We start from the raw sequence: 24,287 nt of genomic DNA on the forward strand, positions 1-24,287 counted from the left end.
CTTTACATTTAACATAAATACCAATAGTGGTCACCTATCAACATCATGGAAGGGCACACTTCACAGGTTTCTTAATCAAATTTTAAAATAATCACATGTAATAAAAACAAATCACTAAAATACAAAAATGTAATTTATTTATTTACTAAATGGTTAGCTATAAAGATACAATTTTTGCCTTGGAGTTTAAAGCAGTTTCATTTTTTGCCATAGTTACTTTTTCTGATAATATGCTAGAATCACAATCTTCTGTTTTATCTGGATTGAATGGATTGTTTACATTTTATATGTTTGTTCACTTGAGAACAAATTTTTTTTTTCTGCATGATGATGGAAGCTCCGTAATATAAAATGTCATTGTGCTCATATATTTGAATAATACCGATCACGGTTTTGAAAGTCTCTATGAGCATATCTTGCATAAGTCTTGTTATGTGGGATCCTTCCAAAAGGTTCATGGTCATTGAAACAAGATTCAAAAACTTCATCAACAGCCTTTTTAGCTACTTCTTTGCTGATATTCCTAACAGCCAGGATAGAAAGAGTGGCTCTGTCTCGCACACAAGTCTAAAAAGAAGGAAAAGTATGAGGCTCTAATTTTATGTAAACACTTAATCATAAAATAATACATTTTATCTAATGTCTGAATTAAAATTAATTTCCTCACATTATTTTACTAATTTCTATCATTCCAAAGAAGAAAACAAAATGAACAAAGATACCTAACACTTAAGGAGTATTTTTAGCTCAACCTAAAATTATTTAGGCATAAGTAAGACCTCTATTTTCTCATCTTTCCCACTAATATAAGCAGATGTCATTCTCAGAAATTCTATGCAGTGTCTACCAAACAGTATCTCCCAATTTGCAAAATCACCAAAAAAAAAAAAAAAAAAAAAAAAAGTCTATAAGGTCCTGAGTGACTTTTTTATAAAATTTAATTAACTTTAAAATACACTTCACTTCTGTACCTCTCTTTCTTTTCAGTTGACCAATGCTACATAACTTTTCCTTTGAGAAGGGTAAGTCCTCTCTGGAGGCAACAGAAAACCATACACATATCCACCCAAACTTGGAAAGTACCTTAATTTTTTAAGGGGGGTGGAAATTAAACAACTTTTTTTCCTGATTGTTCTTTACACAGATATTAAACTTCTAAGATAATAATTTACCTAATGTTTCATAGTAATAGGCTAGAATTTCTCAATACTCTAATTTAAATATTTAAGAAATATAAGGCCCTGCCATTCCAATTCTTGGAGAGCTTTTAATCCATTTATTTCTCCCCAGGCCCAAATTAAAACTCAAAAGAATGGCACTTGACCTTTTCCTAAAAATAATCAAACACTGGTTTGGATGGCTGTGCATCCTGACAACCATCTGTTTTCTCTGCATGTTCCCAGTTTTTCATTTGGCCTGGTCAGTGTGCTCAAGCTGGAGATACTCACATTGGAATCTAGTGTTTCTCAACCTGAATTTTACCAAACACTGATTTTAAAAAATAAACCCCAGGCATAAAGGAAGAAGAAAAGAACCATATGAAGCCAAAACAACAATTGCTAAAAAAGAGAGGAAATTTCTCCCCTGCAGGGAAAAAAAGGTACAAAAATTTGTCTCCTGAAGCTACAGGGTTAGGAGACACAAGTGTAGACCACAGATTTACTTCTTTTTAGACATAATAAATTTCTGTTAAAATAAAGGTATGACTATGTAATTTTACAATCAGCAACTGTACTTGCTGTTTCTATTCCCTGGGCACATGCTGTACAAAAGCAGGAACTCCATTCTCTAAGACTCTTCTCCCTCAGCCACATTCCTACTACCTCCACATATTTTCTGTCCTATTGCTATTTCTATTTGTTTTCTGCTGCTGCTACCCAGTGGTAAAAAGAGGAAAACTTCTCTTTCAAAGACTGAGTGCATCACAAACTTATCACAAAGATACAAGGTGAATAAAAAAAAAAAAATCACGCTCTACTCCTTTATTATATCAACTTATTTTTTTAATTGGAAAAGAATATAAAAATTAGCATCTTTTTCTAAAAACAGAGTATATGTAACAGTTTTTTTTTTAAGGAATTTTTCAAACTCTATTGACAAGAGCAGATATCCATGAGCTATGCCAGCACATGCTTTAACCACATTATCCTCTTCCCTAGGGGTGTGCTGATGTGGACCCTGCTTCCACCCCTCTCCACTGACAGTCAGAACACACAGAATTCACCAGAGAAGCAGGGACTCAAGGGCACAGAAAACATGCAGCACAAGACAAGTCAGTGGCATATCAATAAGCTGACCTGGCACAGGCTGAACACCTCACTGTCCAAAGTAATCACCCTTTCCAGGCAGCAGGCTTTTCTTCTCGCTCCGATTCACTCAGTTCACAGTTTCTCTGAGTAGCTCACTGTGACTCCACCCTCCACCCCAGAGCTGAGTTACTCTCTTCTCCAGAAAACCAAGGGCTTCCTGTTGTCCTTAGCGTATCTTTTTTCATCTAGTTGGAACTGATATCCTGATGCTCACATACTTCACAAACTGGCTCAGCAGGCTTTTACTGTAGAAAATGACTGACCACCCTTTCTCCTAAATGTGGACAGAGGCCCGGGGTGGCTGTGAGCAGAACTGCTCACATTCATTATCAATCCATGAGTTCTATACTTCCTTTCCCCACATCCATCTAATACAGATCTCAAAGCCTTTCCAGCAGGATAATCTTGCCTTATAGCTATCTCTTTTGTTTTTTCTTTTTGTTTTGTTAACACAAATCCCTCTCAGCTAAGCTCATCATACTCAAGTCTGTGCTAAGCCAAAGGTTTTCTATCACATTATACAGCCTTTACAGGTACACTGAGACATAGCCATAACTTGTGGAGCAACGCACTCTCTGTTCTGAAAGGGATTACATTTTTTGTTTCCAGAATGCTATGGTAGATTCAAAACAGAAGTCAAGAATTGTTAGAATAACAGTAAGACATGCTGTGATTTCACTTCCATTCCTTATCCACCCTCATCGAAAAGTATCCCAGGTGCAAGATCTTAGCTCCTTTCTTTCTTTTTTTCAGAAGGAGTCTCACTCTGTGGCCCAGGCTGGAGTGCAGTGGCACGACCTCGGCTCACTGCAACTTCCATCTCCCAGGTTCAAGCGATTCTCCTGCCTCAGCCTCCAGAGTAGCTGGGACTATAGACATGCGCCACCACGCCCAGCTAATTTTTTTGTATGTTTAGTAGACACAGGGTTTCACCATGTTGGCCACTCTGGTCTCGATCTCCTGACCTTGTGATCTGCCCGCCTCAGCCTCCCAAAGTGCTGGGAGGCACAAGCCACTGTGCCAGGCCTCCTTTCATTATTAAAATATCTCACACACTCATTGAGTCACATAGCTTGCCCATAATTATAAAGTAGAACTAAATTCCATCTACTTTGTTTAAATGGCACATACTTTGTATTCTTTTCACATAGGAAGTTCTTTCAAATTTCAAATACTGAATGTACTTTTCATTTCTTTATTCATTATTTCCACTCATAACACTCTGGAGGGGAAGTGATTGCATGTTAGCTTTTACCTGGTGGTGTTGTTTCAATCCAAAATGTAACCTGAATATTTCATTGACAAGTGAGCAGTCTCCACTAAGGTTAGCAGCTCGAACCTATCACACAGAAGACAGACAAAAAGAAAATAAACGCTCATGCTCTATATATCTTTATGATATCAACCAATTTTTTAAAATTAGAAAAGAATATAAAATTAGCATCTTTGTCTGAGAAAAGAGTATTTGTACTACTTCTTCTTAAAGGACTTTTTAAACTCTATTGACGACAAAAGCAAGTATCTATGAGCTATGCTAGACAATGCCAAATACACTGGAGAGATGGGGAAAAGTTCAGTCGCCTACCAAAGGAAATTTTCTAAACTTTATGCTGTAGCTTTACTGACAGAACTAATTTCTTTTTGGAACCAAAGGTCAGAGAGCTAGACCTCAGAGTTAAATTACACACTCTATAAGATACAAATACTTGTAGAAATTACTAAAAAGTACTTCAAGAAAGCATTCTTGAAATAAACTGAGTTTCAAAGTGAGCTTAAAATGGAATGCATTAATATCTGAGACACTTTGAGGATATGACCCTCCCAACCCTAGCCCGAATCTCTCTTGCAGCTTCCCTCAAACCTGTATAAGTTCAGGACCTTCCTCTAGGGACTTGATTGTCCTATGAAAAATGAAGCCATACAAAATACAAAGAATCAAGAACATTCCAAACCGGTCATGCTATGAGCATGACAGCCTGAAATTAGGACATATTTTCAGATTTACTATACTTTAATGAACGAAAAAGTCTTAGAACAACCCACATAGATTCTACAGGCAGCCTGACCACATTTTTGCTAATTCATTGCTAACAGAATGGTCCACTTCGTGTTCCTTCTACAATATTATGGCCTCATTCCTCTGAGGAGCTCAAAGTACTTAACACACTTTAGCTACAAGGCATTAATTCTCACAGCACCCAAGAGAGAGACCTATTTAAAAACTCAGGTTTCAGTCTATTCTCCAAATAATTGGAATTCTAATTAGATGCAGGGGGGCTACATATTAATTTCAAGAGAAAGGGAAAATAATCTAAGTTATGAAGTATAGGCTTGAGATTTAGATTATTTTAATCAACTCTTCAATTAATGACACCCAAGTATATGCATATGCAGAATACGCTCTCTCTAGGAGCATATTCCGAGCAATCCAACGTGCTTAGTAATAAATATCTTTTCATGTTGTATTTTTGAAACGAGCATGTTTTACTCTAGAGCAAGCAAGGAACTCTATGGAAGGCAGCTGGGCAAGCTAGTTAAAAATACTGGTTGTAATCCTGCCTCTGCCACTTACTAACTTTGGAATCTAAACAACTGTCTCACTTTCCACATACATAAAACAGGGACAATAATAGTATATCTACCTCAGTGGGTTATTGTGAAGATTAAATAAGAATCTGTGCAAACAGAACAGTGTTTGGAATATAGCCCTCAGTAAATGTTAATTATTATTTTTTCACATTATAAAATGTATCCCACAGGAAAAAACTAATAGCTTATTAAAGTCAGTCATCACTATTATTAGGACTTACAGGATATAGTTAACAGACTTCTAAAAATATAGTTTAAATTTCTCTAGCTGTATATCAAAAATGGTATTCAATGTTAGTTAAAAACAGAAATTCAAGACTAAGGTAGAGCTATGACAGTAGGAAAAGGAATACATTTAAATAAATTACACTTGAATAAAATATTCAAGCATAGAGTGTTCTGGAGAAAAATACAATAAAACTCACCTCTGAGCACGCCAAATGTCTGATGTTGGTGAACCAGTCGACATGGGCACGACAATGATCAAATGCATGAATGAGCTCGTGGGTGACCACTCTGTTCATATGGGCCTGATTATGGATGTTATTCTGGCACAAAACTATCTAGGAGACACCAAAATAAAAGAAGTTCAGTGATTTCTAAAATTTCCTTTCATAGACTCGATCTTCTCTCCCACATGACCTCACCTCTCCCCGACAAGCTCACCTGCCTGGAATATCTCTACCCACTCTTCTCCACTGGCCGCACATCTACCCATGGGACAAGTCCCAGTCCTAAGTGTACATGCTCCAATTGCCTCGCCCAGTGACTAACTTCTCCCTTCTCTTCTCTCTGGACTATAGCAGTACGTAGATTAAGGATGTATTCATGCACCATCCTCACTGGGGAATCATGAATTTGGACTCACACATTTCAAGTCTAAAGTGTCTTCAAGACACTTAAGTAGGCGGGGAACCGTGGCTCTCGCTTGTAATCCCAGCACTTTGGGAGGCTAAGGCAGAAGGATCATTTGAGGCCAGGAGTTTAAGACCAGCCTGGGCAACATAATGAGGCCTCATCTCTACAAAAAATTTTAAAAGTTAGCTGGATCCAGTGATGCATACCTGTAGTCCCAACTACTCAGGAGGCTGAGATGGGAGGATCGCTTGAGCCCAGGAGTTCAAGGCTGTAGTAAGCCATGATTGCGCCACTGCACTCCAGCCTAGGCAACAGAGCAAGACCCTGTCCCCAAAAAAATTTATTTTCACTAAAAATAAAAATAAATAAATAAATAAATAAAAAGATGCTCAAGTAGAGATGTTAAATGGGCACTTGCATATATGGAATGTGGAGTTCTTAAAAATGAACTTTGACCCCAGAAAACTGATGAGACCTCCTTGGCAGAGTACAGAGTAAGAAAAGAAGGGGCTCTATGACCAAGGATTGAGGGACTTCAACATTTAAATGCTGGCAGAGGAAAGTAAGCTAGCAAAGGAGCAACCAGAAGAATGCTGCATACTAGAAACCAAAGAAAGTGTTTGGCATTAACAGCTGAAGTCAAGTGTACACAAACTATAAGACCCAGTAATTCTGCTCTTGAGCATATACTTAGAGAAACTCTTGCAATGTGTACCACTAGTGAAGGTCAAGAATATTTATAGCAGCATTGTTCATAATAATAAAGTTGGAAACAATCAATATTAAAGTAAACTGTAGTACAAACACACAACAGCATAAATACTATATAACAGGGAAACTGAATAAACCAGAGAGGTACACACAATGACAAGAAAGAATCTCACTAATGTTGAACGTGGGAAGTAAGTTGGAGACTATCTACTACACAATTTCATAATACTACAAAATACTACATAAAACTCAAAGTATATCATGTATGAAGCTCAAAAGCAGTCAACTAAATAACACACTGTTGGACTGTATATGTAGATGGTAAAGTCATTCAGAAAAGCAGGGAATGGTTACTACAAAAATCAGGTTAAGGAAGGGAAAAGGACCTGATTCAAGAGGACCACACAGGTTTCTGAAGTCCTAGTAATGTTCTTTTTCTTTAGTCTGGGTGGCGGTTACGTAGGTGTGCACTTTATTATTACTGAAAGCGGACATACAGGTTTTTTACTCTTCTGTATGAATGAGATACTTCATAATAAAAATTTTCACTTAAAAAAAAAGGCCAGGCATGGTGGCTCACACCTATAATCCTAGCAGTTTGGGAGGCCAAGGTGGGGGAATCACCTGAGGTTAGGGGTTCAAGACCAGGCTGGCCAATATGGCGAAACCCTGTCTCTACCAAAAATACAAAAATTAGCTGGGCGTGGTGGCACATGCCTGCAATCCCAGCTACTCAGGAGGCTGAGGCAGGAGAATCACTTGAACCCAGGAGGCGGAGGTTGCAGTGAGCCCATATTGCGTCACTGCATTCCAGCCTGGGCGACAGAGTGAGACTCTGTCTCAAAAATAATAATAATTAAAAATAATAATAATAACAAAATAAAAGGAGACGGTGCCCAACTGTGTTCAACACTGCTGAGAATTAGGATGAAAGTTCAAGATGTGCACTCTATTTAACCCTGGGGGGACCGGGAAGGGGGTGAACTTATGCAGAGCCATTTTGAGAGCTATAGGTATTGTGACTACCAGTTTACAAATGAGGAAACTGAGAAGAAGAAAAATACTTGCCCAAGCCCCACGGATAATAAGCAGGGAAACTAAGATTTGAACTCAAGTCTGACTCCAAAATCTAAACTTCTTACCCTTGTTCTATATTGCCACTTCCCATGATTACTGTAAAAATGCTATAAATAACCTAAATACATATAAAATTATCCAGCAGGAAACAGTTAAGTGTAGTTAAATATGAATTATACATTCAGGTGGGAAACAGTTACTTATAACACCATCATTTACCCTCATCACATGACATTATCTACCACCTCCAAGACTCTGTCGAAACCCTCTGATGACTTAAAACTAATAATAAAATTTATTGCATGCTTACTATGGGCCAGGTACTAAGATAAGCAACTCTATAAGAAATATCTCATTTAATTCTCATAATCATTCCATAAAATAATCATTTCATAAAATCATTGTCCATACTGTACAGATAAGAAAACTCCCCTAATGAAAGATTTTCACAGGCAGTATCACTTCTCACCATGTAAAGGTAAAACCCTTTTGTTTAGCATTCAAGGCCTCCCAAAATATGGCTTACATTTCTTTCCAATCCTATTTTCCCTTATTCCCCACGTGTTCCTCCCCTCGAGATAAACTAGACAATATGCCATTCCCTACACATGCCATGCAGTTTCCTAGCATGCACTTTTGCTCATGCTGCCCCTGCTCTGCCCCTAAGGAGGCTTTATATCCTCTAGTTGAATCTGCTGGCATCTTTCAATCAATCACATCACTGTCCCACTGTGGTAACCAAGCCCATCTAAAATGGTTTAGCCTGCCTCATTTTATAATTATCTGTGTTCATGTCTTATCTTTCCTGTAAGGTTATAAACTCCTTAAGAGATTTTAAGAGTAAACTCCTTAGAGTAAGGATAACTAATTCACTTTTTTAGTCCTACACAAAGTCTACCAAACAGAATGCCAAGCATGTGGAAGATGCTCAAAAAATATCAAGAGAGAGGATTAAAGGGAAGGAAACAATTTGGCAATAATGCCTACCTGAGATGTTGAAGCATCAAAACCTCCACTGACATTTCCATTACAGTCTTCGCAAGAAAAGTGTCTATCTTTGTTAACAGCACTAAAAGGCAAGAACAGATTAAAGAGACAATGTCCAGAAACAGTGTGTATGTGGCAAACAGCTCTGGGCCAGGACTCAAGAGACCCTCCACCATACAGTAAATCCCCTCTACTACTAACACATAGGAAACCTTGGGAAAGAAACTTAACATCTTCAAGACTCAGTTATCTCACCTGTAAAATAAGGAGGTTGTACGCAAAATGCATCCTAGTTCAAATTCTATAGATATAATTCCACAAAACATTTGTTCAACTGATTATGGCCATATTGCCAGTATGCTGGAGTTCCTGCCCTTGGGCCAGAATGTTAAGAACTAGATGTCAGAAGTCACTTCCTTTAAACCCCTCAAAGTTATACAACATCTGCAAGGTTCCTAGATAACAAGCTGAGAGTTCTTTTCCATTAAAAACAATGCTCAGGCTGGTGTAGCAGAAAGGCCAGGATTGGTAATTACTTACAAGAAAAATTTGAGTACTGTCTTTACTAATCACCCAAGGTGAATGGTAAGAGCTAGAAAATGAGCTGGGCTGGAGCAGTGGCTCACGCCTGTAATCCCAGCACTTTGGGAGGCCAAGGTTGGTGGATCACTTGCGGACAGGAGCTTGAGACCAGTCTGGTCAATGTGGTGAGACCCCATTTCTACTAAAAATACAAAAATTAGCCGGGCATGGTGATGTGCGCCTGTAAACCCAGCCACTCGGGAGGCTGAGGCAGAAGAATTGCTTGAACCTGGGAGAGGGAGGTTGCAGTGAGCCAAGACAGCGCCACTGCCCACTCCCGCCTGGACAACAAGAGCGAGACTCTGTCTCAAAAAAAAAAAAAGAACATTAGTTAGGGCAGAAGATGTCCAAAGAGAACAAGGCCTGCCTGGAAACAATGCAGCCAATTACCTCTATTTACCCTATGGAAAAGACTTCGTGACCTCAGAGAAATCCTAAGCAGTTCTCTTAAGAAGAGAACTTGGTTTTTGTTTTCAGCAGCCAGATCTCAGAGCGGCAGTTCAAAAAGAGTTACTTACCAACCTGAGTGTTTCATAGCATCAAGCAGAAGTTTGACATACGGATCTAAAAAAGATATTGATTTAATTAAGTAAGCTAACTGGAAAAGTAGCACCAATTAAACTACCCAAATAGCAGTGTAAGATATTATCAAAAAGTAACTCACAGGCCAGATGCAGTGGCTCATGCCTGTAATCCCAGCACTTTAGGAGGTTGAGGCAGGTGGATCATTTGAGGCCAGGAGTTCAAGCCCAGCCTGACCAACATGGCAAAACCCCATCTCTACTAAAAATACAAAAATTAGCTGGGCATGGTGGCACATGCCTGTAGTCTCAGCTACTTGGGAAGCTGAGGCATGAGAATCGCTTGAACCAGGGAGACAGACGTTACAGTGAGCTGAGATCACACCACTGCACTCCTGCCTGGAAGATAGAGTGACTGTCTCAAAAAAAAGTAATCTTATCTTAAAATTGGTAAAAATTGACATGAGAGGCCAAGTTTAAATTAACATCAAAGCAAGTTTGTACTGAAAAAAAACACTAACACAAATACAAAGATGGTACTACTAAGCATCTTAGACAGTATCAACTATGCTTTTAAAGTTCATGTTTAGTTAAATGATCAAACACGTTGTATTACGATATATACCAAAAGACTGAGGGAATCTACGGCCACATTCCTTAGAAGTGAACAACAGTGCTGGGCGCGGTGGCTCACGCCTGTAATCCCAGCACTTTGCAAGGCCGAGGCAGGCGGATCACGAGGTCAGGAGATTGAGACCATCCTGGCTAACACAGTGAAACCCTGTCTCTACCAAAATACAAAAAATTAGCCGGGCGTGGTGGCGGGCGCCTGTAGTCCCAGCTACTCAGGAGGCTGAGGCAGAAGAATGGTGTGAACCCGGGAGATGGAGCTTGCGGTGAGCCCAGATCACACCACTGCACTCCAGCCTGGGCGACAGAGCAAGACTCCGTCTCAAAAAAAAAAAAAAAAAAAAAGTGAACAACAGCACAGTACCTAGATTTGGGGAAGCCAGTAGCCACACTGTTCTGTCCTGGTCAGACCATACTGGCAACACCATGTCCCATGCTGAGTACTACCACGTTCTAAACGGGACCTGCCACTGAAGCTCTTCCACAGGGGATAGTGACTAGGGTACTACAGGACTACTTCCCAGTAAGAAGCAAGAAAGGATTTAGGGGATTGGAAAGGAGACAGAAGACTTAACTAGGACCACAGTAGCTTCAAGTATTGAAGGGGTGCCATGTGGGACTAGATTCAGTTAATATTTCTTCAAAGGGCAGAACAAGGACCAAAGTATGGAAGTTACACGCAGCAGATTCCAGCTCAGTAAGAGAAAGGATTTTTCTCCAACAATTAAAGCTGGTGAAACAATAGACAGTAGATTGAAAGAGCCTCAGGGAACAGGTAACTGTGTTCCAGTAGAGGTCTGTGGAGTATCTGGCCAGCAATGGCACAGAGGTTTCCTTGTAAGGGGACAGGGAGGCCTAGACGATTCCTCAGGGCCCTTCCACATCTAAGACTCTATGGGCCCGTGACTACTACAGGAAAGTACAAGGAACCCAAATGCCTCTGATATTAACTTTTCCCATAGGCATCTTGTCTGAGAGTATAAATGCACAGCCAATTATATGACGTAACCCAAAAAAAAGTGAAAAAGAAACTAATGTTTAAAAAAAAGGTTGAAGACAAAAATAGGCGAAAGAAATGTGAGATGAGAAAGTCAGGTATAGGTTACTGCTTTACCAACCTGCCCCTTGCAAGAGTGTTCACAGTAGAATAATTATTGTTAACAATAAGTATTATTAATTGAGTGAATACCAGGTAGCAGGTACCATATTAAGCACATTATTATTCATGCAACTAGGAGAATTTTACAAAGTTAAAACAATTTCAAAAGTCTATAGTCCTCATACTTAAAAAAAAAAAAAAAAACAAATGCAGGCAGCACCTTGGTTTAGTACTTCAAAAAGGACCTGCAGCAATATTTAGAATAAAATTGTTTTGGTGAAAAAAAAAAAAAAAGTCTCCCATGAGGACTGGTTTCCGCCACCATGCCCCACGCAGGGACAGGATTTTAAAGCTGCAGGTTGACACTTTAATACCACCAACAGGCCCTCCCAGCCACCCTGCCCTTGGAAGATTGAGGTCCATTGATTCCTACTGGGGCTCATGTTCAGCACCCCACCTTCCTCACATCCTATCTATTTCTACTCTTCCTCCACTGTGTGGCCCTTCCACTATAAAAACAGCTACCATTTATTCAGCTCAGCTCCTGATATGCTGGTACTTTACATTCATAAAATCAATACTTTTTTTTTTTAGACAGGGTCTTGCTCTGTTGCCCAGGTTGGAGTGCAGTGATGCAATCATAGCTCACTGCAGCCTCAGCCTCCTGGGTTCAAGCAAATCTCCTGCCTCAGCCTCCTAAATAGCTGGGACTACAGGCACGAGCCACCACATCAGCTAATTTTTTTATTTGTTGTAGAGACAGGGTCTCCCTATATTGCCCAGGCTGGTCTTAAACATCTGAGTTCAAGCGATCCCCCTGCCTTGGCTCCCCAAAGTGCTGAGATTACAGGCATGAGCCACCGTACCCAGCCCCATAAAATCTATTTTTCACAACAACCCTAAAAGAGGTATTTTTCCCCTTCTCTTTTTTTACAATAAGAATAATGAGGATCAGAGAAGTCACTCTTCCACATCTGAGGAAAGGGATCCGCATTTGAACCCACATCTAACTCTGCAACCCACACTCCTTCCACTCTATTCCACTTTGAAGCACCTTCCAGGCAAGGTGCTATCTTTCTACTTCCCCCACCAAAACCTGGGAGGCACTCAATACATATTTGTATAGTAAATACAATATCATCATTCTCTCCCCTTTTACCCTGGCCTCCCCTTCCCCCTCCTACCTCCCTGAGTCTCTACAAGCAGGTAATCCCAAGAAGGTTGGAAAATCTTTCCGTGGTTGACTTTTGAACTGTGACTGACCAACTATAAAATAGTAACCTTGCTTTGGGACAAGTACGTTTAAGACTAATTTTCCAAATGTATCTGAAAGTACACTAAGTCTATGTCAATGTAAAGGAATTAAGAAATCTTCTCTAGTGCAATGTCTCTGCTACTGGAGAGAAATTTGTCAATGGGCAGTTGTGTTCCTGTTTAACCCACAGCAGTTCTTAACCTCTGTGTGGTCGTTGGCCTCTTTGAGAATATAATGAAGCTATAAACTCTCTCTCCCACAAAAAAAAATGTACTTAGGGCTGGTCGCAGTGACTCACGCCTGTAATCCCGCACTTTGGGAGGCCAAGGCGGATGGATCACGAGGTCAGGAGATCGAGATCATCTTGGCTAACACGGTGAAACCCCGGCTCTACTAAAAATACAAAAAATTAGCAGGGCGTGGTGGCGAGCTCCTGTAGTCCCAGCTACTCAGGAGGCTGAGGCAGGAGAATGGCGTGAACCTGGGAGGCGGAGCTTGCAGTGAGCCGAGATCGCGCCACTGCACTCCAGCCTGGGCGACAGAGCAAGACTCCGTCTCGAAAAAAAAAAAGAAAGAAAAAGAAATGCACTTAGGCACATACACACACACACACACACACGCACGATTTCACAGACCATTTCAGGGATTTCTACGCTCTGAAGCCCATTCATGCATGAAGGCTAAGAACCCCTTCCAAGGAAGGATAGGTTTGCAAAACTATTTTTACATTTTTACAGCCTTTGTATGTTTTAATTACATTTTTACAGACTTTGTATGCCTTAATTAACCTCGTTGGCTCTTTAAAACTCGGCCTCACCCTTACACTGAAGTCACAATGTGGCTGCATAACTTATGTAAGAAATCGGAGGATGTGTCACAACAGTGAGTGACAAAAAAGGGCAGACAAACTCATTCCCCAAGCCAAAAACAGCGACGAAAAGGGTCTCAGCGCCTCCTCTGGTGGGAAAACTGAGCCCCAGGCGCCCAACCCAGCCCCCATGATGCCCTGTCTGCCTACACTCTGTGCTGAATCTGGTTCACTCAGCCCCGAGGCTGAAACTGCAGCCGCTGGCCAGGTGTTGCCCAGGCCCTTCCTCGCCCACCCGGTCTCAGACCCATTCGGCCGAACCCCAGCCTCCAGGTCATGGCTCCTACTTGTCTCCAGCGTCTTCAGGAGCCTAAGCTGGCACTTCTGGTTGCTGGTGAAGAAGCTGGAGAAGAACCCTTGCTGGGGATTCCCCTGGGCCACACGCTCGGGGAAGACCTGGCAAGAGACGTGTTGCTGCTGCAGCTGCTCCCCTGCCGCGGGGCCCCTCCCGCGCTCGTACGGAGCTCCCGCCATGCTGCCCGCAGACCTCGCCGCTGCTTCTCTGCGGCTCGGGCGGCCGGAGCGAGACCGGGAAAGGTAACCTCCCTCCCGCCAACCCGACCGCCCAGGCCCTCCCTCCGCAGGGAAGAAGGGCAGCCAGGCTGGGCTGAAGACGTTAGGCGGGAGAGAGCTTTGAACCAGACCGGGAGCACGGGGCACAGGGCGAGTGGCGAGTGGCGAGGGGCGGGGAGAGGGGCGAGGGGCGGGGAGAGGGGCGAGGGGCGGGGAGAGGGGCGAGGGGCGGGGAGAGGGGCGAGGGGCGGGGAGAGGGGGTGGGGGGAGGGGCGGGGAGAGGGGGCGGGGAGAGGGGGGAGGGGGAGGGGCGGGGAGAGGGGGGAGGGGGAGGGGCGGGGAGAGGGGGGAGGGGGAGGGGCGGGGCGAGGGGGTAGGGGGAGGGGCGGGGAGAGGGGCGCGGGGACAGATGCTGTTGGGCGGAGCTGCGTCTTGCGACTTCCCTCAAAGGCAACACCCGGGCTGCCGAGGATTTCGCTGCTGCCCACCCAGTGTGGGTGACAGGCCTTTACAAGCGTTGTTCTGCCGCTTCCTGCTGCCTGCTGAGCTGCTAAGGATGTCCCGCCTCCTCGCAGACACTCCTTCCTCACCTCGGGGCAAACATTGGCCACTAAGTGCTCTTGTGCCGCCGAAGGTCTCGGCCATCCTGCCACTCCCGGCCTTCTTCAGGGACAGGCTAGTTGTCATCGCTGGCCCGCCACTTTCCCGACCCCTGCCATCCCTCAGATCCACTCAGCCCAAGGATGTCTCAGGCCATATTGAAAGCAGTATTTTTCAGAAACATTTTAAAACTATAAAGAGTGACGAGTCACATCAAAATCCTCAAAATGTAGGATCAACGACATTTTTTCTTCCCATCTGTACCCATTCACTTACCCTACTCTTCTGCACTCCCCCCGACCAATAACTCCCTGATAACAAAGCGCACCGTGTTTACTTCTACCTCTCAGCCTTAACTCACATTGTTATTTCCATCTTTAAGCTCCTTGCCTCAGCCCCTATTATTGGGGCCCAGGTCAAATCTGCCTACTCCACAGGGCATTCCCAGATACCTTAATCAAAATTAATGTCTCCTGATCTCCCAATGTACAAAGTACTTTATACCTGTTAATCATTTTCATCGTGGCCTGCCAGGTTTTATCCAATTTGTGTTTCTCTTTTCCTACTAAATTATTCCACTCAGCTCACACATTTATTCAGCACCTACTAATGGGTCAGGCAAGGTGTTAAGAGACTGAGGAAACAGATGACTAAGAAAATTGCTAAAGATGAAAAGCAGCATGTGGTTTATGTAAGAAACATATCTGAATAATATAGGCTCACCAGGCCTTTACAGTTATGAACAGTGCTTTATGTGTCATATATGCTCAGTAAATATCTAAACTGGGTGGGATGCTAGTATAGTCATTCATTTGGAATATTATAAAAATACAAACACCTCCTATGTACATAGACTGCTAAAGCCAGAAGTCAAAAACAAAGTAACTACTTTTTAATTAAACTCACCTTGGATACATTATTTCTAATCCTCACTACAACCCTGCAAAGTATTATCTCTAATTTGCAGATAAAGAAAGTGGGCTCAGCAAAATTCAATAATTTATCTAGGACCACACAACTAGCTTTCAATCCAGTTATAGAACTAAAACATACACATATGGAAAACTAAGCCATTACAATTCAGTGTGATTAGTGTGGAATACTGAAGGAAGGCTAGATATGCCTAGAAATGGACCATAGCCTACACACATTTGAAATACTATTTGGATTTTTTTTTCATGGTTTCTTTTTTTATACATAGATTCAGGTGGTTTATGTGTAGGTTTATTATTCAGATATATTATGTAGTGGTGAGGTCTGGGCTTCTAGTGTACCCATCACCCAAACAGTCAACATTGTAACCAATAGTTAGTTTTTCAACCCTCACCCTTTCCCTCCCACTCTCCCCACTTTTGGAATCCCCAGTGTCTATTATTCCCCTCTGTATGTCCACGTGCACCCAATCTTTAGCTTCCACTTATAAGTGAGAACATGTGGTATTTGATTTTCTGCTTCTGAGTTATTTCACTTAGGATAATGGCCCCCAGCTCCATCCATGTTGCTGCAAAATACATTTCATTATTTTTATGGCTGCATAGTATTCCACGGTGTATGCATACCACATTTTATTTAACCATCTGTTGGTGGACACTTAGGTTGATGGTTGGTTCTATGTCTTTGTCTTTTTGTCATACAATTTCTTTTTTTTTTTTTTTTTTTTTTTCTTTTTCAGAGACAGGTTCTTGCTCTGTCACCCAGGCTGGTGTGCAGTGGTGTAATCATAGCTCACCACAGCCTTGAACTCTTGGGCTCAAGCAACCCTACCACCTCAGTCTCTCGAGTAGCTAGAACCACTGGCATGCACCATCATGTCTGGTTAACTTTTTAATTTTTTGCAGAGATGGAGGTTTTTTGCTATATTGCTCAGGCTGGTCTCAAACTCCTGTCATCAAGTGATCCTCCTGCCTCAGCCTCCCAAAGCTCTAGGATTACAAGCACGAGCCACCACACCCAGTGATAATTTGTTTTCCCTTGGGTAGTCAGTAGTGAGATTGCTGGGTGGGTCAAATGGTAGTTCTATTTTTAGTTGAGAAATCTCCATACGAGTTTCCACAGAGGTTGTACTAATTTACATTCCCACCAACAGTGTATAAGCAATCCCTTTTTTCTGAATTCTCATCAATATCAGGTTTTTTTGACTTTTTAATAATAGTCATTCAGACTGGTGCGAGATGGTATCTCACCGTGGTTTTAATCTGCATTTCTCTGATGATTAGTGATGCTGAGAATTTTATCATGTTTATTAGCCACTTGTATGTCTTCTTTTGAGAAATGTCTATTCCTGTCCTTTGCCTACTTTTGAATAGGATTATTTGGTTTTTTCTGGTTGAGTTCCTTGTAGATTCTGGATATTAGTCCTTTGTTGAATGCATAGTTTGTAAATATGTTCGTCCATTCTGTAGGTTATTTGATTATTTATTTATCTTACTATGCAGAAGCTTTTTAGCACAATGAAACTCATTTGTCTGTTTTTGTTTTTGTTGCATTGCTTTTGAAGACTTGCTCATAAATTCTTTGCCTAGGTCAGTGTCCACAAGACTTTTTCCTAGGTTTCCTTCTAGGGTTTTTATTGTTTCAGGTCTTAAATTTAACTCTAATCCATTTTGAGTTAAGTTTGGTATATGGTGAAAGAAAGCGGTCCAATTTCTTCCTCTGCATGTCTATCCACTTTGTCTAGCACCATTTATTAAAGAGTGTCTTTTTCTCATTATTTATTTTTGTTGTCATTGTCTAAGATCAGTTGGTTGTAGGTATGTGGCTTTATTTCTGGATACTATTTGCAACACCCTTCAGCTACAGGAATAAGTAAAAAAGTACAAACCAAAAGCTGCAACATTTCCTTACTAAATCAGCTAACACTCTTTCAATACTGATTGTTGAAGAAACAGAGGGAAAAAAATCATATCACAGTATCAATGGCGGTCTAGGTATTGGAATTTTCTCGTTACATTCTTCTGAAATTTTCTAATGTTCCTCAATAAGCATATATTACCTTTATAATCAGAAAAATCAACTTTAAAAAATAAAGTGGGCTTTGGATGTCATGTGTAACTTCATCTGTATACAGTATAAAGTATGGAATAAAAAGGCATTAAGGAAGAGATAATGAAGTGCAAATACAAATGAGTTTTAAAAAGAAAAAGAATTACCACAAAGAAATTAGAGCAAGGGCAAAGATTTAGCTATAAGGATTTTCATTTCTCCATTGTAGCACTAATTGAGAGCAAAAATGGCCAGGCCAGTGGCATGTAATCATAGCTATTTGGGAGGCTGAGGCAGGAGGACTGCCTGAGCCCAGAAGTTCAAGACCAGCCTGTGTGATACAGCAAGACACCTCCTCCTCCTCAAAAAAAAAAAAAAAAAAAGGAGTGGGGGAAGACATCAATTGTTTAAATATCCAACAAGAGGTATAATGGAACATATATGACCACGTTAAGTGTCTCTTTTAAACAAAATATGTTCATTAAAATTTTTTGGGTTTTTTGGAACCGGAGTCTTGCTCTGTTGCCCAGGCTGGAGTGCAGTGGCGCCATCCCGGCTCACTGCAACCTCCGCCTCCCAGGTTCAAGTGATTCTCCTGCCTCAGTGAGCTGGGATTGTGCCACTGCACTCCAGCCTGGGCGACAGAGCGAGACAGCAGCTCGGGGAAAAAAAAAAAAAAAAAAAAAAAATTTCAGGCCGGGCACAGGTGGCTCATGCCTGTAATCCCAGCACTTTGGGAGACTGAAGCGGGCAGATCACTTGGGATCAGGAGTTTGAGACTAGCCTGACCAACATGGTGAAACCTCATCTCTACTAAAAATAGAAAAATTAGCTGAGTGTGGTGGCACCGCCTATAATCCCAGCTACTCAGGAGAGTGAGGCAGGAGAATTGCTTGAGCCCAGGAGGCAGAGAGGCTGCTGTAAGCCAAGATCAGGCCACTACACTCCAGCCTGGGCAACACAGTGAAACTTTGTCTGGAAAAAAAAAAAAGTTTTTTAAGTTCCAAAGTAGCATATACAGTATGATTCCATTTTGAATTTGTACTTACTATAATTCATAGAAAGGGTCTGGAAGATTCCTACAAAGTATTCACACTGGTTGTCTTTAAATGGGTAGGATTTGGAGGTTTTGTGTTTTGGGGGTTTTTTCAGCCTTCATTTTCTAAAGCAAAAATAATTGCTTTTTCATGGGAACTAAATTATTTACAATTTTATAAATCTATCACAGTAAAAAATAAATTACATATAATTGTAAAGAGTTTACCACCTTTCAGCTGTGAAAGTTGATCATATAAATCGGGCCATTTTTGTCATACCTATTAAAAAGTGGAGAGGCCAGAGGGAGAAAACATTCAGGTCACAAATATCACTTGAAAAATATAATTCTCTACAGGCCTGGCTGCTGAAACTGCCTGCTAACACTTAAAACCAATTTAATCTAAAGGCTACTAAGACAGCCTGCTACAATTCTAAGATGAATTTTACCCACCACTGTCACTCAGCAATCAAAATTTGCCAACCCCACCAAAACATTTTAAAAACTAACGTCCAATTCATCTATCAACGACCAACAATAAATTCCCTGAGAGTAAAGCCTTTGCTTAGCTTTCCAGTCCCGTTAAACGGCGAAAAGAACAAAAGGGTCCCCAGGACCCTGCCCAACGATACGCCACACTCTGTCTGCCAAAGCCACCCAGCCAGAACACGCCAGGTGACTGGCAGGCAGATACTTCCGGAAGAAGTCGGTCCTCCGAACCTGGAAGTGAAGCAGAAGACGCACAGTATTCTGGGAGGAGTTAGGGAGGCGGGATTGTCGTTGCTGGCTGTTACCAGGACAACCGGAGGTGATTGACCGTTATCTGCGGTTTGCAGCCGTTAGCGGGAGAGGCAGAGAAGTTCAGAGGTCTTTTAGGATGTGCTAAAGGGTCGTGAGGGCTCTCTCAAGATTTTCCTCACAATAGGTTATCCAGTCGTGCCCCTTGGCCCAGCCGCTGGCCCCGGGGATCTGAGTCGCACCCTCTTTGTTTTTCTCTGAGTCTGTCTTAAGGTGAAATGAAGTGTGGCCCAGTGGCTCCTCATTGTCGCTTCTCTAGTTTTCTGCCTCCTTTTAGAAAATGTAAGTTGAGAATTTCTAATTTACATCGAGATGTGTTCTAATGCGCTTGTTTTTAAAATTGTGGAAAACTTTTTAAAAGAAAATAAATCTCACCAGTCATCAGAAGTAACAAAATTTTCATGCATTACCTATTAATTTTTTTCTGCATATTTTTTCATAGTTGAGATAATTTAGGGAAACCATTTTGTGTCCTGCATATATGAGCGAATACAATATAATTTTGGTATCAATATCATAGCAACAAAGAAGGCATTGAAGACTTTAAATCTGTTTACAGTGAATTGAGAAGACAGGATGAAGTGGACACAGCATGTGAAGACAATTCTTTCAAGAAGTTTGGCTGTCAAGGAAAATAGAGAATGTGAGTAGCCGAAGGAGAATGACAGGCGAAAGAAAGAAATTGGGAGCCAGACAATACAGCCGGACAGTTTACACCTGTATTGATGTCCCACCTTTTTCACAAAAGATTGAGTATGCTTGGGGAAAAACTACACACTATCATAGGAGAAAATGATTGGAAGAGAAACTGAGGCAAAGGTAAATGGAAAACAAAATAAAGCCAGGAGTATGTTAATACCCCAAAACTTCATACCAAAAGGTCCATGTAATTACTAGAGGGGTGCCACAGATTGGGCTCTGAGGTTCCTAGCAACTAAACCAAAGGGAAAATATAGTTATAACTTTCACATGATCCATATGGGGGGGGTCTAATGGCATATTATAGAATCCTGTTACACATTAGCTGTATGAAATTGATTGGGTAATGTAAGCTCTTTAGACCTCTTTTCTCCATCTCTTAAAGAGTGGGGAGAGGAAGAAGAAGACCGTTAGACGAGTTGATATTTTAATATCTCTTCCACCACTGACAGTCTATGATCACACAGGCCAGAGATGGCAAACTCAAATGCCTAAATTAGGGACTAAGAAAGTTTCATAAGTGAGGAAATGGACTGAATGTGACAAAAGCAAGGAGTGATAGAGATTAGAATGGTAGACTTGATTGAGCTGTCCCATCTAAAACTCCAGCCAGTTCTTGCAAGAATAAGGATTCAGTGTTGCCAGATATTCTGATTTTTCAGGAGAAACAGAAAAATCATATTTGCGATAATATTATACAAAACAAAACACCTCTACTGGCTAGATACAATTCATGAGTCACTAATTTTCAACCTCTGCTATAGGTGAAAGGACCTCAACAAGAGGGATAATTGTTTGAATTAAAGAATTAAGTATGAAAAAAGAGGAAGAAGTCAAAAAGAATACCAAGATTTCCCCTTGGTAATAAGGAGGAGGTAGTAACATTGATACTAAAATCAGCAGAAGGTTTGGGGAGAGAAGGTGCTTGATTGTGAGTTTCTTGAACATGGGGCAAACTTATTCATATGTATCCATAGCACATGAATCCAGTTCAGCTGTTGGGTTTGAGAAATCTGTGGGATTTATCAGGGAAAAGGGTGCAGGAATGTAGGTCAGGAGTTTGGGGAAAGAAGATGAAAAAGGAGTTTAAGATGTAAGATTCATTCTTTCAATAAAGTTTTATTAATTATATATCACAATATGTATTTTCATGAGACTCTAAACTGTCTGAGGGCAGAAACCACGGTTTTTTTTAACCACTTACCCAGCTCCTAGCACAATACAGAGTCAGTGCTTATGTATGTTGAATAAACAAATGAAAAAATACAAAACACAATGCTTTACAGTATAGAAGATGCAGAGTTGAATTAGAAAATCTTAAGGGAACAAGAAACACTGGGGTCTACTTGAGGGTGGAGGGTGGGAGCATGGAGAGGAGCAGAAAAAATATGGGGTACTAGGCTTAATACGTGGGTGATGAAATAATCTTTACAACAAACCTTCATGCGTACCCCCAAACCTAAAATAAAAGTTTTAAAAGAAGAAAATCTTCTTAAAGAAGTTTATAGAGCAGGGGCCCCATCTCCTTAAAAAAAAAAAGAAAAGAAAAAGCGAGTTTATAGGTCAGAAAGTAAGACAAGTCTTACACATAAGCAGCTAATGCAAGTTTTAAAGTAGTGCCATTTAAAAACAAAAAAGTACCATGGGATTCAGAAGGGAAAGATCTTTTTAGAGGAAGTTAAGAAGTTAAGCTCCATCTTTCTAGATAGTGGCAAGTTAAGATTAGATCACACAGGTGTTAGGAGAGGAACTGGTCAGAAGCAGTTAAATAGAAGATGTAGGCCGGGTGCGGTGGCTCACACCTGTAATCCCAGCACTTTGGGAGGCTGAGGTACATGGATCACTTGAGGTCAGGAATTCGAGACCAGCCTGGCCAACATGACAAAACTCCGTCTGTACCAAAAATACAAAAATTAGCCGGGTGTGGTGGTGCACACCTGTAATCCCAGCTACATGGGAGGCTGAGGCAAGAGAATCACTTGAGCAGGGGAAGCAGCCACTGCCCTCCAGCCTGGGGGGCAGAGTAAGACTCCATCTAAAAAAAAAAAAAAAAAAAAAAGAAGAAGAAGAAGATGTATACCCTTCTTTTGAAAGTAAGTATTTGAAACTGCCAAAAAAAAAAGAGTGAATAGTGAAACAGTTTGAAGCCAGAACCTTGAGAATCACCCACTTATAAAGAAGGTGAGGAAGAAAAACCAACAAAGTAAACAGAGAAAAAGTCATCAGAAAGCTAAGAGAAACATCAGGAGAGTGGGTTTCACAGGAACTAAGATTCCAGGTTTCAAGAAGGAACGTTCAGTCAATATTGTCAAATACTACAGAGACAGCAAGCCATCAAGGAGGGTAAAGGCCATTGGATTTGATGATTAAGGAAATCACTGATGACTTTAAACAACTGGCCAATGAATATAAGAAGAGGAGCTTTAAAAAGCAGCAGAATTGAGAGGCTTGTTGATTTGTTTAGGGAGGTAGGGAACTGGGTTCCTTAGGAGCAGGGGGAAAAAATAGGCAAGATTAAGCTGCAAAACAGGACAAATTTATGAAGCAAGGTTTTGGAAAATCTAAGTAGTAATGAGATCAAGAAATGAAGGAAGAGTAACATCAAGAATAAGCATTATAATTCTAACAAATATTGTTCAATTACAAGTAACTTTTTAATGTCTATCATCATGTTTTCCTGCCCAGTGGCCTGGTTTCTTTTCACCTTTAGCCCTAAAATAAATTCATAATCTAAAAAATAGTATTAGAACTTCAACTTAGTAATATTTCCTAATGTTGCTTTTAAATCCTCTTTTTCTAAACAGGTATTATCAGCAGGGCGTGGTGGCTCACACCTGTAATCCCAGCACTTTGGGAGGCCAAGGCAGGCAGATCAGCTTAGGTCAGGAGTTCAAGACCAGCCTGGCCAACATGGTAAAACCCTGTCTCTACTAAAAATACAAAAATTAGCTGAGTGTGATGATGGGCGCCTGTAATCTCAGCTACTCAGGAGGCTGAGGCAGGAGAATTGCTTGAACCCAGGAGGCAGAGGTTGCAGTAAGCCAAGATCGCACCTCTGTACTCCAGCCTGGGCGACAGAGCGAGACTCCATCTAATAAATAAATAAATAGGTATTATGATGTATAATAAATAAATAAATAGGTATTATGGTGTATAATTCCTGATTTTTTGGTTGCTCCATGTCCCTTTCAGGAAACCACCACTCACCAACCTTAGCTGGTTCAAGTGGGACTGATTCCCAACTACCCACCCTGCCCCCATTCCTACACTTGATTCAGACCTGACCAATGAGAAACATCATTGGTACTTTTGCTGGCACTATTTATTTAATTTTTGTTTTGTTTTGTTTTGTTTTGTTTGAGACGGAGTTTCACTCTTGTTGCCGAGGCTGGAGTGCAATGGCGCAATCTCGGCTCACCGCAATCTCAGGTCACTGCAACCTCCGCCTCCCAGGTTCAAGTGATTCTCCTGCCTCAGCCTCCCAAGTAGCTGAGATTATAGGCATGTGCCACCACACCCAGCTAGTTTTTTATTTTTAGTAAAGACGGGGTTAATCCATGTTGGTCAGGCTGGTCTGGAACTCCCGACCTCAGGTGATCCACCCACCTCAGCCTCCCAAAGTGCTGGGATTACAGGAGTGAGCCACCGCACCCGGCCCGCTGACACTATTTTAAAAAAAAAAAAGCTTCTCTCCCTCTGATGTTATACTGCAGGTGCTAAAGACCATACAGACACAGAGCAGACAGGCCACCTTTGCTACCACATGGAGGTTTGTCTAATATTGAGGCTAAAGAAGCTGAGCTGGAAGACAGAGAGACCAAATCCTGATGACATTGTTTGAACCCAGAGATCCGGACATGCCTGAAGACTAGTTTTACCACTGGACTTATCTGTTAAATGAGCCAATAAACTCTCTTTTATACTTAACCTTGGGTTTTACCTGGATTTTTGTCATTTACAGCTCAAAGTATTCTAATATAGAAGTATACATCATTAAATCAACATTATTTCTTTTTTTCTCTGTCTTATTTTAAATGTAACTCTGTAATGTACTCTAAAAGCATTCTACAGCCTCACTAAGTTAATTCACAAATTTGGTAAAATTCCAATATTAATCCCAAAAGTATTTTAAGAGCCTGTTTTTGTTGTTTGTTTGCTTGTTTGGGACTAAAC

At 41.1% G+C, this 24,287-nt stretch overlaps 1 protein-coding gene and 1 long non-coding RNA gene across 10 annotated transcripts; one reads left to right on the forward strand and one right to left on the reverse strand.

Moving 5' to 3' along the window:
- Positions 1–115: 115 nt before the first annotated feature.
- LOC105474068 (ATP23 metallopeptidase and ATP synthase assembly factor homolog) lies at positions 116–18,866 on the reverse strand. 6 transcript variants are annotated; one of them, XM_024790453.2, is made up of 7 exons: positions 13,974–14,109; positions 13,774–13,882; positions 9,632–9,677; positions 8,532–8,613; positions 5,324–5,461; positions 3,565–3,648; positions 116–567 (listed from the first exon to the last, which is right to left on the reverse strand). In XM_024790453.2, the coding sequence occupies exons 3-7, from the start codon at positions 9,646–9,648 to the stop codon at positions 364–366; spliced, it is 525 nt and encodes a 174-aa protein (XP_024646221.1). In that variant the 5' UTR covers positions 9,649–9,677; positions 13,774–13,882; positions 13,974–14,109; the 3' UTR covers positions 116–363. The 6 variants fall into 6 exon arrangements, with proteins under 6 accessions (XP_024646221.1, XP_070927634.1, XP_011726677.1 ...); XM_071071533.1 differs by lacking the exons at positions 13,774–13,882; positions 13,974–14,109 and adding an exon at positions 18,849–18,866; XM_011728375.2 differs by having other exon boundaries at positions 13,774–14,120.
- A 136-nt stretch (positions 18,867–19,002) lies between these two features.
- On the forward strand, positions 19,003–24,041 carry LOC105474066 (uncharacterized). 4 transcript variants are annotated; one of them, XR_011609094.1, is made up of 4 exons: positions 19,003–19,697; positions 19,975–20,234; positions 22,919–23,027; positions 23,800–24,041. It is a non-coding gene; the product is annotated as an uncharacterized lncRNA (long non-coding RNA). The 4 variants fall into 4 exon arrangements; XR_011609093.1 differs by having other exon boundaries at positions 23,828–24,041; XR_011609092.1 differs by lacking the exon at positions 22,919–23,027 and having other exon boundaries at positions 23,828–24,041.
- The last annotated feature ends 246 nt before the right edge of the window (positions 24,042–24,287 follow it).

This window comes from Macaca nemestrina, chromosome 10 (assembly GCF_043159975.1).
Source record: "Macaca nemestrina isolate mMacNem1 chromosome 10, mMacNem.hap1, whole genome shotgun sequence".
Classification (NCBI taxonomy): Eukaryota; Metazoa; Chordata; class Mammalia; order Primates; family Cercopithecidae; genus Macaca; species Macaca nemestrina.